This window comes from Chiloscyllium punctatum, chromosome 40, assembly GCF_047496795.1.
Source record: "Chiloscyllium punctatum isolate Juve2018m chromosome 40, sChiPun1.3, whole genome shotgun sequence".
NCBI classification, from domain to species: Eukaryota; Metazoa; Chordata; class Chondrichthyes; order Orectolobiformes; family Hemiscylliidae; genus Chiloscyllium; species Chiloscyllium punctatum.
In genome coordinates this window covers 62,658,016-62,670,731 of record NC_092778.1, presented here as the reverse complement: position 1 = coordinate 62,670,731, position 12,716 = coordinate 62,658,016, and the positions used below count along the sequence as shown (strand labels likewise).

General features: G+C 40.4%; 1 protein-coding gene across 10 annotated transcripts in view; it reads left to right on the top strand.

Moving 5' to 3' along the window:
* mrtfba (myocardin related transcription factor Ba) overlaps positions 1–12,716 on the top strand; it is a 230,841-nt gene that overhangs the window by 174,955 nt on the left and 43,170 nt on the right. For all 10 annotated transcript variants that reach the window (XM_072560112.1, XM_072560114.1, XM_072560117.1 and 7 more), the window contains 3 exons: positions 6,776–6,831; positions 10,848–10,923; positions 11,050–11,211. In XM_072560112.1, coding sequence (XP_072416213.1) covers positions 6,776–6,831; positions 10,848–10,923; positions 11,050–11,211 — 294 coding nt within the window. The remainder of the gene's footprint in view (positions 1–6,775; positions 6,832–10,847; positions 10,924–11,049; positions 11,212–12,716) is intronic.

Genomic DNA, 12,716 nt, shown 5'->3' with positions numbered 1-12,716 from the left:
GCTCTATAATTTCCAGCCCCGCAACCTTCCATACGCCTTTATTGAGATGGGACTTTTGGGCTGGACATTTTCTTTCTTTCCGATCTGGATGTTTTCCTTTCCTTTTGGCTCTGTTTCTTTTATTTCAGCTGTTGCTTTTTTTTTTAATTCTGGTTTCGTTACAGTTTTTGAGGATTACAGGGAAGCTAGGAAAGAACTCAAAAATGGACTGAGGAGAGATAGGATGGGCACGAAAAGGCCTTGGCCCAAATTGTTAGGGAAACCCAAAGGCGTTCTTTACTTAAGTGAGGAATAAGGGAATGATGAGAGAGCGGCTAGGGTCAATTGGGGATAGTGGAGGGAACTTGTGCCTGAAGTCTGAAGAGGGAGGGGAGGCCCTAAATGAGTTTTTTTTGCTTCAGTATTCACTAGAGGGATCTTATTGATAGTGAGAACACAGTGGACCAGGTTAATAGGCTTGAACAGATTGGTATTAAGAAAGTGAATGTTCCGGAAGTTCTGGGAAGCATCAAGATTGATAAGTCCCCAGGGCCTGACCAGATATATCCAAGGTTACTACGGGAAGCAAGGAATGAGATTGCTGTGCCTCTGGCAACAATCTTTGTGTCCTTACACTCCATGGGAGTAGTACCGGATGATTGGAGGGAGGCGAAAGTTGTACCTCTATTCAAGAAAGGGATTAGGGAAATCCCTGGGAATTACAGACTAGTCAGCCTTAACATCTGTGGTAAGCAAGGTACTGGAAAGGATTCTGAGAGACAGCATTTATGACTATTTGGAAAAACACTGTTTGATTAAAGATGGTCAGCATGGCTTTCAGAGGGGCAGGTCGTGCCTCAAAAGCCTTATTGGGTTCTTTGAGGATGTGATGAGACAAGTTGATGAAAGTCAAGCAATGAATGTGGTGTATATGGATTTCAGGAAGGTATTTCATAAGGTTCCTCACAGTAGACTCATTCAGAAAGTTAGGAGATATGAGATACAGGAAAATTTGGCTGTCTGGGTACAGAATTGCTTGGTAGAAAGAAGACAGCGAGTGGTAGTGGATGAAAAGTATTCTAGTTGGAGGTCAGTGACCAGTGGTGTCCCACAGGGATTTGTTCTTGGGCCTCGGCTCTTTGTAGTTTTTATAGATGACTTGGATGAAGAAGCAGAAGGGTGGTTGAGTAAGTTTGTTAATGACATGAAGGTTGGTGGTGTTGTAAATAGTGTCGAGGGCTGTTGCAGGCTACAGCTGGGCTGAGAAGTGGCAGATAGAGGTCAACCTGGATAAATATGAAGTGATTCATTTTGGAAGGTTGAATTTGAATGCTGAATACAGGGTTAAAAACAGGATTCTTGGCAGTATGGAGGAACAGTGGGATCTTGGGGTCCATGTGCATAGATCCCTCAAAATTGCCGCCCAAGTTGATTGGGTTGTTAAGAAGGCATATGGTGTCTTGGCTTTTATTAACCGGGGAACTGAGTTTAAGAGCTGTGAGTCTATGCTGCAGCCCTATAAAATCCTGGTTAGACTTGACTTGGAAGTTTTGAGAAGATTTGTAGCTCAGGTTGAGGTTTTGGGTGTAGGTTTGTTTGCTGAGCTTGAAGGTTCATTTCCGGGCATTTTGTCACCCTACCAGGTAACATCTTTAGTGGGCCTCAGGCGAAGCACTGCTGAAAATTCCTGCTTTCTCTTTATGATTATAAATAATATAATCTATTATAAATAGCAGGAATTTTCAGCAGTGCTTTGCCAGAAGCCCACTGAAGATGTTACCTAGTAGGGTGATGAAACGTCTGGAAATGAACCTTCAAGCTCAGCAAGCAAACCTACATCCAAAACTATACTTGGAATATTGCAAACAGTTCTGGATGCCTCCTCATTCGAAGGATATAGATGCTTTAAAGAGGATGCAGAGGAGATTTACCAGGATGCTGCTTGGAATAGAGGGCTTGACTTGTTTTGAGAGAGGTTAAGTGAGCTTGGGCTTTTCACACTGGAGAGGAGGAAGAGTGGTAACTTGATAGAGGTGTACAAGGGGTAATGAGAGGCGTAGATAGCCAGAGACTGTTTCCCAGGGCAGAAATGGCTGTCGTGAGAGGTCATAATTTTAAGGTGATTGGGGAAGGTACAGAGGAGATGTCGGAGGTAGGTTCTTTACGCAGAGAGTGGTAGATGCATGGAATGCACTACCAGCAGTGGTAAGATTAGAGTGGTGCTGGAAAAGCACAGCAGGTCAGGCAGCATCCGAAGAACAAGAAAATAAACGTTTTGGGCAAAAGCCCTCATTCCCAATGAAGGGCTTTTGCCCGAAACATTGGTTTTCCTGATCCTCAGATGCTGCCTGACCTGCTATGCTTTTCCAGCACCACTCTAATCTTGACTCTGATCTCCAGCATCTGCAGCCTTCACTTTCACCTACCAACAGTGGTAATAGTCAGATACGTTAGGGGCATTTAAGCAACTGCTGGATAAGCACTTGGATGGCAGTAAATTGAGGGGTGTGTAGGTTAGGTTGATCTTAGATTAAGATAAATGATTGGCATAACATTGTGGGCTGATGGGTCTGTACTGTGCTGTATTGTTCTGTGTAACCAAAATGGTGCCTTTGTACACTTTTTGCTATTCTCCTGTATTCCTATACTTGAGTACATGTGGCAATAAAATCTAGTTCTATTTCAGCAATACTTGTGTTCCTTCAATTCTGCCCCCTTGAGCACCTCCATTTGTAATTTTTGCACCACTAATAGCCATGCCTTCGACTGTCAAGGCACTGCCAAAACCACCCCTCCTCTCCCTTTCTCCTCTAAGACACTTCTTAAAAACCATACCTTTTCAGCCAAGCTTTTGGTCAGTTCTATCTTTTTACAGTCCTGCTTTGCGAAGCATCTTGCAATGTTTCAATATGTTAAAGGCAATTCATAGATGCTGTTGTTGTGTGATGGAATTTGAGTATTGTGTAACGGTGTGAGTGAACCCGACTAAAGAGAGGGAGAAAACAATTCAAAGACAAAGACACTTTAGGCTTTTCTTGATTATCCATCTGCTTGTGTCAAGCAGTGGGGCTAGTGGTTCAGAGCAGGAACCTTGTCACTTGAGAAATGAGAGAATGTATCCAGATGAGTAACATAAAGTGGGTAGGAACAAAATTTGGGAAAATTTTAATAAAAGAAAAATGTTACTTACAAATTAACCTTTCCTTTCTTTTTGATCTCTGGTATTTTCATGCCCTTGGCATTAAATTGATCCCATGACGCTTACTGGGGTATGCATTTTAAGCTGCTGTCAGTCCTTTGGTACCTTGTCCACATAGTCATTTTCCATGTGTAAACCTGTACACTTGCAGCAATAGTATTCTGTGCTGGAACTCGTGGCACAAAGTTTCATACCAGTAGTAAATATTCTGCAGGTTTATTCATTTTTGTCGGTCAGCTTTTTGACTGGGGACATCATGTTCAAGCCTGATCATCAGTGACTGCATGTGCTGTCCAGCTGAGTCCATTGAAATAAAAGAAAGATTACATTTATATAGCACCTTCTACAGTCTCAGGGCATCCTAAATGCTTTTGAAGTATTAAATATGAAAGTAAAAATCACTATAGTCCTACAAGAGCACAGAGCTGCTCACTTATTGGAGAGTGATCACTGGTGGTGGTTTAAGTGGACAGTCATTGTCCCTCAGGTAAGGGGGAGAGTTTGAGAAAGAGTCCTTCATGGTCACCTCAGCCTTTGTGGAAATTGAACCCACACTGTTGGCATTATTCTGCATTGAAATAGCAGCTGTCCAGCCGACTGAGCTAACCAAATGTAGGAAACATGGTGACCAGTCTGCACATAGCAAGCTCTGACATAGAGCAATGTGTTTATGACAAAGTAATTTGTCTTAGTTACATTGAGATTAAAGCTAGGAACTCCAGTTACTTTCCCAGGACATTGACATCAACTTTGATCTTCCCTAAGATCAATGACAGAATAGGCGGAGTCTGGAATTTCCTATTCTGTGTGCCTCAGTGACATTCTGAATGAGTATTAAATCACTGGCATAGCAGTTTTGTGTTACAGCTTTAGCTGATATACCTGCTCATGTCTTGTTCTTTGTTCAGCAGTCTCTTCTTAGTTTGGAATTCAGTTACTGGAATTACTGAGTTATGAGCAGTTGTTTATTGCATCTGGACTGATTTAATATTTCTGTTTATGCTCAGCAGAAATGGGAGGGGGGGGGTGTAGGGAGAACAGAAGCAAACATGAGATGAGATCAGATATAAATTGAAAAACTAAAATCCTGGAAGCATTCAATGGTGTAGCAGAAATAATGGAGAGAGAAATTGCATTAGTCCTTCAGATTTTGGTACCTGTCATTAGAACTAGGAAAAGTTAGAAATGTGATTGGTTTTGAGGAAGTGAAAGGCAGAACTACATTAAGGATAAAAGTGAAGGTTTATATTTGGGTGAAGAGCAGGAGTGGGATTAAATAACAAGATTATTCTAACAGAATAGAAGAAACAGCGATGAAGGTAAACAAGGGGGAAGAGACAAACTGTCACTCACAACAGGATTTCTATCAAAACCAGTTTGTTACTGAAATGTGTTTGAATAAACTAAAAAGTCACTGACTGTGTTATTTGGCCATCTATCATAGTGTTACAGAGAAAAAAAATTAACATTATCCTACTTTTCCAAGCTGAATTTAGTTGGTGGTGATGGAGTAGTAGTAATATCACTGGACCAGTAATCCAGACCAGAGACTAATGTGTTGTTGGTATGAGTCTGAATTTTACCTTGACAGATGGTGTCATTTGAATTCAATAAAACCTAGCCTAATGGTGACTGTGAAACCACTGTCATAAAACACATCCAGTTCACCAATGTCCTTTTAGAGTTCTGGTCTGGCCTCCATGTAACTCCAGAACTACACCAATGAGGTTGACTCATAACAACAGTGTGAAATGGCCCAGCATGCATATCAGTTGGAACAATTAGGGATGGATGTTGGAATAGCCAGTGATGCTTCATGAACTTGTAAGGAGACTCTAAATATGCGAACTTGCAAAAATAACAAGTTAGCATTTTTCATTAAGTAAAATGTGCCATATTGTTCTATGGAAGCCCTAAAAAGTAAAATCAGACAGTATCGCACAAGTTGATATTAGAGCAAATGGTCAAAGAAAAGATTTTATGAAGCGTCTTAACTCCCTAACGGGCAGTAGTGAGATAGGGAGTTGGAACGATTTAGTTAGGCAGAAAATTCTATCACTTGTCACCAAGGGAGGTGAAAGCACTGCCATGCAGTAGTGGAAGTACTTGACTATGGATTTCTCTTTGAGTTATAGGTCTGAAGGAGAATACAGAAACTCTGAGGGGTGATGTGGTGGTGCCTGTATTGTGCCCATTGGACTGGGTTGGACAAGGTCAAAAGTCACACGACATCAGGTTATAGTCCAACAGGTTTAGTTGAAAACACTAGTTTTCAGAGCGTTGCTCTGTCATCAGGTTTAATGAGAGAGGAGGCATCAAACACAGAATTTATAAGTAAAAAAAGTTAAAAGGTCATCTAACTGATGTGAATGTATTGAACAAACCCTAAAATGGCTGACTCCCTTCCTTTAGATCTTTAATTGTTAGAAAGGAAATGCAGGTTTCGATTGATTAAAATGCAAATCCCAGAATGTTATTCAAGTCACTGCTCTGAGATAACTAAAGGTTTTATCAGTGTATACATGAGGTGACATCTTTGGTCAGACGATGCATTTTAGATGTTAGGCCTTGTTTAGAATCCACCTGTGTTCTAACCAGAATCAATCTGTCTGTGCTCTAACCAATCTGAACCTGCTTCCTTCGCCTCCACCCCCCCCCCCCCCCCGCCCCCATCCACTAGCTTACTAATCAGGCCACACACATTCTCTTCCATTTATGTTACAAACAATAGGGACTTCAGTCAAGAGTGTGGTGCTGGAAAAGCACAGCAAGTCAGGCAGCATCCAAGGAGCAGGAGACATTTCGGGCATAGGGTTTATGGCTGAAACATCGATTCTCCTGCTTCTCTGATGCTGCCTGACCTGCTGTGACTTTCCAGCATCTGCAGTCCTCACTTTCTCCAAATAGGGACCCAGCACTGATCCCTGTAGAACATGCTGGTCACAGATCTCCAGTCAGGAAAACGCTATTCCACTGTTATTCTCTAACATCATGCCACCCTTACCCTTCATTTTCACAGCAACTTGCAGTCTGAACTCTGTACGTACTGGTCCTAATCTTTTTTTTGTGAAATGATGGGACTGACAGAACAATGGATAAAATAGATTCCCCTGCCCCCAAACCTGGGCCTGTCTCCACCTAAGGTTCCCTTCAGCTCTAGTCTGACTGTACTCCCATCTCCACCTACCCCAGGCCCTGAACTCATCGTTATAGCTGATTTTCACCAGTCACACATTTCTTTTGCCTGCTCTATCTAATTGCTTTAATTCTTTTTACTTAGCAATTTGAGCACCATTTATACTTAATAGCATGATTGAAATTGTTATTTTGATTGACACTGTAAATATGTCTGAACTGCAGAACTTGTTAATATTGTTAAATATTTCAGTGTGTAACATGCCCTGTATATTGTTGGTGCATTCACCGTTCTGGTAGAATTGATGAGTCAGATTATTAGTTCCAAGTGCTGTATTTTTAGTGTCTTGTTGCAAGCCATTTGTCAGAAGTCTGACTGCCTTTACTTGTGAAAGTGTTACCACACTTCCTCTAACAGGCATTTCCTGTTGATTTAAATTCTTCCTTGTCACCTGTTCACAGCATTGAAGAGTCCAGCTGCATTCCATGAACAAAGGAAAAGTTTGGAACGAGCAAGGGTAAGAATCTCAATCAATCTTCCCATGATCAACAAGCATGACCAGGCAATGCCAGCATAAAGTCCAGAAAAAAAAATGCCAGAAAAGTCCTATATTGGCAAGACCTACCTACGATTGCATTTTAAAATACTGCAGAAACAGGAACACACCATTACACTTTGTCACAAAGTTTGGACAAATTTGACACACTGTCTGTTACAAATTGTTTTTCCAAATTTTAGTTCAGTACACAACACCAGCTTCACTTTGTTATTTGTTCTAAATTTCTAAAATGGTGGACTGAGTCCTGTGGATGTTGCAGCTGATCCTGAAGCTCTGTCTTCTTACTAGATTTCTCACAGTCATTACATTTCAGTAGTATAAGGGTTTTACTTTGAAGTGGTGCTTGCGAATATAGTTACAATATTTAAAAAAACATTTACAGAAGTACATGAATAAGAAACATTTGGAGTGGTAGATATAGGACAGATGTCAGAGGTAGTTTCTTTACTCGAGTAGTAGGGATGCCCATATGCTAGTGGGACTAGTTTAGTTAGGATTATGGTTGGCACAGACTGGTTGGACCAAAGGATATGTTTCCATGCTGTCTGACTTCCTGTTTACACAGGTTGTTTCTTATCTTGTAGCCATGCAATCTGCCATCAAGCAGTGCAATTTCACTCTTGGTCCATAGTCTGCTACTGAAGGAGAGTTCAAATAGCCAAGTCCATAGCTATGGGGCTGGCTCTCCTGCTTGGCACAAAATTTACAGGCGGAGTGATCATTGCAAGAAAATTCCAAGTAATTTAAGAGTGTCAAAAGATAGTGTCTACACTCCACTCTCACCATTTGTTGTACAATCTTTTGACACTCTTAATTGCCTGGAATTGTCTTGCAATGATCTCTCCACTTATAAATTCTGTGTCTGTGTGCTTCACTCCACTTCACCTGCCGATGGAACATCACTCCGAAAGCTTGCGATTTTGAATAAACCTATTGGACCAGAAATTGGTGTCATGAGACTTCTTGATTTTGTCCACCCCAGTCCAATACTGGCATCTCCACACCTCTGATGCATGCTGCAAGTTTTCTGTCACTGTTTAATAAGGAAGAAAGGGATATATTGAGTAAATGCAGTTCAGTCAGCCTAACCTTGCTTATAGAAAAGATTCTGAGAATCTGAAAAATTCTAGAGGCAGGATAAATCTTTTTTTGCCAACATTAATCGCAAACAACATGGGTTGTTAAAGGAAAGTTATGTCTGACTAATATGATAGAATTTTTGTGGAAGCAACAAGAAGGGTTGATAAGGGTGGTGCATTTGATGTAGCCCACATGGATGTTAGCAGGCTTTTGATCAAGTCCTGCATAGCACACTGGTCATGCAAATAAATATCATACAATCCAAGACAAAGTGACAAGTTGGCTCTGAAGGAGGAAATTACCGCAGATGCTGGAAACTGTGCTTGAAACAAAAAATGCTGGAAATCAGTGGGTCAGGCAGCATCTGTGGGAAGAGAACAAACTAATGTTTTGAGTCCAGATGACGACTTCAGAGCTTCAGCAGAGAAATCTCGATGTCTGTGTACACAGATCCCTGAAAGTTGCCACCCAGGTTGATAAGGTTGTTAAGAAGGCATACGGTATGTTAGCTTTTATTGGTAGGGGAATTGAGTTTCGGAGCCATGAGGTCATGCTGCAGCTGTACAGAACTCTGGTGCGATCGCACTTGGAATATTGTATACAGTTCTGGCCACCGCATTATAGGAAGCATGTGGAAGCTTTAAAAAGGGTTCAGAGAAGATTTACTAGGATGTTGCCTGGTATGGTGGAAGGTCCAAAGAAAGGCTGAGGGACTAGAGACTGTTTTCATTAGAAGAAGGTTGAGGGGTGACTTAATTGAGACATAGAAGATAATCAGGATTAGATAGGGGGGGACAGTAAGAACCTTTTTCCTTGAATAGTGATGGCTAGCATGAGGGGAAAAGCTTTAAATTGAGGGGTGATACATAAAGGACAGATGTCAGAGGTAGTTTCTTTACTAGAGTGGTAGGAATGCCCTGTCTGCAACAGCAGTAGACTCATCAACTTTAAGGGCGTTTACATGATCATTGGATAAATATATGGATGACTATGGAATAGTTTAAGTTAGATGGGCTTCAGATTGGTTACACAGGTTGGCACAACATCAAGGGCCAAAGGACCTGTACTGCGCTGTAATGTTCTATGTTCTATCTAAACTTGAACTGTTAGCTTGCGCTCTCCAGTTGGGTCTGAAATTGGTTCAGAAGTGGGAAGTGGTCAATAAATGTATTTTCTTTTGACTGGAAGGCTGTTTCCAGTGAAATTCCACAGGGCTCTATACTGGATTCCTTGCTTGTTGTGGATGGATTTGATTCAAATGTGAGGATTTGGTTGAGAAGTTTAGAGACAATACAAACAAACATTGGCAATAATGAAGAAAAAAGCTGTAGACTGCAGAAAGATATGAATAAGGTAGTCAGCTGGGTAGAGCAGTGACAAATAGAGTTCAGACTAGAAAGTTAGTGATCCTGTGGGTTATGTCAGGGTAATACACAATAAATAGTAGATTATTGAAGTGCAGAAGAACAGAGGGACCTTGAAGTGCATGTCTACAGATCCCTGAAGGTTGTTCAGCATGCATTTTGATGACCAAGGAGGCATACAGGAAATTTGCCTTTTTTTTATAGCTATGGCATAGAATATGAAAGTTGAGAAGTTGTGTTGGAATTGTATTAACTACTAGTTAGATCACAGTTAGTCACCACACCAGGAAAGATGTAAGTGCACGAAAGGAGATACAAAGAAAATATGAGGATATTGCTTGGACTGGGGAGTTTTTGTTATGAGTAAGGATTGGGAGGGGTAGTTTTTTTTTTTCCTTGACAGGAGGCTGAGGAGATAGCTATGTGGGATTTATAAAATGATGAATTCTAGATAGAGCATAAGGGAAGATACCATTCCCCTTGATTGAGGGGTCAATGTCCGATGGTCATGAATTTAGGGTAAGGTATAGGAGGTTTGGAGGGGATTCAAGGGTACAATTTTTTGTTTTACACAGAGGCTGGTGGAATCTGGAACTCACTACATGAAGGGTCATTGATGCAGAAACATTTATAAAACAAAAATCTGGATTTGTTTACGCAGAAGAACTGGAAAGTGAGGTTTGGGCAGATAGCTACTCAGCAACAGGTCTCCAAAATGGCGTCCTTCCCTTCTATAAGTGTCTATGATTCTCTTGGGAGGTGTCTGTAACAGTGAGATAGCTGTAGTAGTTTCTCTTCTTGAACCCTCACAAAAGAAAATTCTGGCTGTCAGGGTCAGAGTGAGCCTCAGAGATTATTAGTTCTAGGACCCAAAAACTCAAACATCTTGTTGCAAGGACAAAATTCAACAAATTCTATTTCCAACTGGAAGAATATCACTGACATTTAGCTGACTTTCCTGTATGTAAGACCATAGGACTTAGAAGCAATAGTAGGCCATTTGACTCCACCATTCAATGAGATCACCGCTAATCTGGTCATCCTCCACTCCACTTTCCTGTCTTTTCCCTATAACCTTTGATTCCCTTACCAGTTGTAAATCTGTCTATCTCCATCTTGAATATACTTATCAACTGAGCCTCCACAGCTCTCTGCGGTAAAGAATTCCACAGGTTCACCATCCTTTGAAAGATATGCTTTGTCCTCATCACTGTCTTAATTGTGCAAATCCTTACCCTAAAAGTACACCACCTGTTCTAGACCCTCCCATATGGGGTAACACCCATTTGCATCTACCCTGTGTAACCACTAAAAATCTGATTTGTTTCAAGTACATTATTTCTTAAATAATTATTGACATTCATTGGGAGACCCTGTTGAGGGTGTCATCCCCCCTGTTGTAAAAAAATGAGTTATATATATTGCTTATTGTTACAGACAATTACTAATATTAAAAGCACTAACAATACCAATATTACAGAATCTAACTAGAAATCTAAACAGAACTTACACAACTTTATATTCTTTCAGACTGAGGACTATCTGAAACACAAGATACGAAGTCGACCTGAGAGGTCTGAACTGGTCAGAATGCATATATTAGAAGGTAAGAAAATATGTTCAAAAATATTCTAACCAAGTTTCTAATTACATAAACTACAAAACATTTCTCAAAACAACATATTTGGTGTTGCATATTTCCTCCTATTAAATATTGGCATGAAATCGGCAGAGACCTTGGCAGAGCCTTCACTGCAGGCCACTCAGATGAAGCTGAAAAGAGCCAGACTGGCAGACGATCTGAACGAAAAGATCGCTCAGAGACCAGGTCCAATGGAACTTGTGGAAAAGAACATTCTTCCTGTGGATTCCAGTTTAAAGGAAGCAATTAAAGGCAAGTGGCAGTTCATTCCATTTGATTAGCTTTGGCTGGCAGGAACTGATCTGTAGGAGAAACAGGAACAAATAATAGTTGCAATGGACACTGGGTTAAAAGTAAAGACATGTAGTAATGGTCAGGAATGCACTGTCTGGAACTGTGGTGGAGGCAGGCTCAATTCAAGAGAGCATTAGATCATTGTTTCTGTTTAAACAATAAGCAGGGGATTAAATAAAAGGCAGGAGATTGACAATAAGTCAAAATGTTCAGAGAGTTGTTACAGAAACAATGGGCCAAATGGCAGCCTCCAACTCTATAATAATTCTGTGAAGACCCATCCAATTTTTGTTTGAATATTGCTGCATAGGTGAGACTTCCATCTTGCACTGTAAACTATGTTTCAAACTACTGAATGGATTTCAACAAGACTTAGTACACAGGTGTGGTATAAGTAAGGACTAATTAGTTTTTGGCAAAGATGTGGGTCTAGAATCTGGAATTTTGTAAAGGATCTGTTAACATGGATGTATGGAGCAATTTTCTTTTGTTTTAGAATGTTGTCAATCGTCTCAGCATATAATTTCTCACAACTGTTGAAATGTGAGTATAGAAAAGTTGCACTTAAATGGGCAAAGATAAGAATACCAAATTACAAATGATCACAACAGTTATGTAACGCCAGAGAAAGTGCTGCTGATTGGTTGGCGAATCATTTTGATTTGCTGTGATACCATGGAGAAAGCAGAGAATTATTGGAGCCCCAAGCTCCTGGGTAATTCAGAAAAGGCATAAGATGTCCACTTCTTTTTTTACGTAAAGAGCACTCTCTAAGCCAATGCCTCAGCCAGTCAGAGTCAACCTGGCAACCAGTTAACTTTTCTTTCTTTTGTGGAGTATGTTATTATGATCATTTGGCATTTTCGCATTTTTCCTTGAGTGAAAGATGAGAAGCTTCAGCTGCATGTCTCACTCTCAACGATATTCATTTGGTTATTGGTCGGGTTGCTCAGAGTAATCACAGGACTTGCCCAACTGAGAACAGCTAGCTCTGCATATACAGAAATAAAAGTGCTTGAACCTCTGTGTATTTATGGGTCACTTCATTGCCGGGGAGGAAAATAACCTGGCTAAATGATGTGCACACTTACACCTCTTTTGCAAAAGATGCCTTTGGCTTTTCTTTATTCCAGAAGCAAGGGACATGCATTTTAATTGTGGTAGATAAGCTGAGGAAATGGTATTTATTATGGAATATTTAATAAACAGCTCTGAACAATAATTAGTTTATATAAATGATATAGGTGCCATTAAAATTTGCTGTAACGTGTTAAGCTTTGGATTTGTAACTTGTAGGCTTAATTCCTAAATATCATAGCAGTGTGTAAAGAAAGCAATGTATCAGTGCCTGGTATGCCTGACAAATTGTAATATGTTTTGTTGGAGTTGATTTGACATGGTTGTTCTGGTTGCATTTTCTGGAAAGATTTTATTATGTCAATTAGACCCCATATAACTTTTAT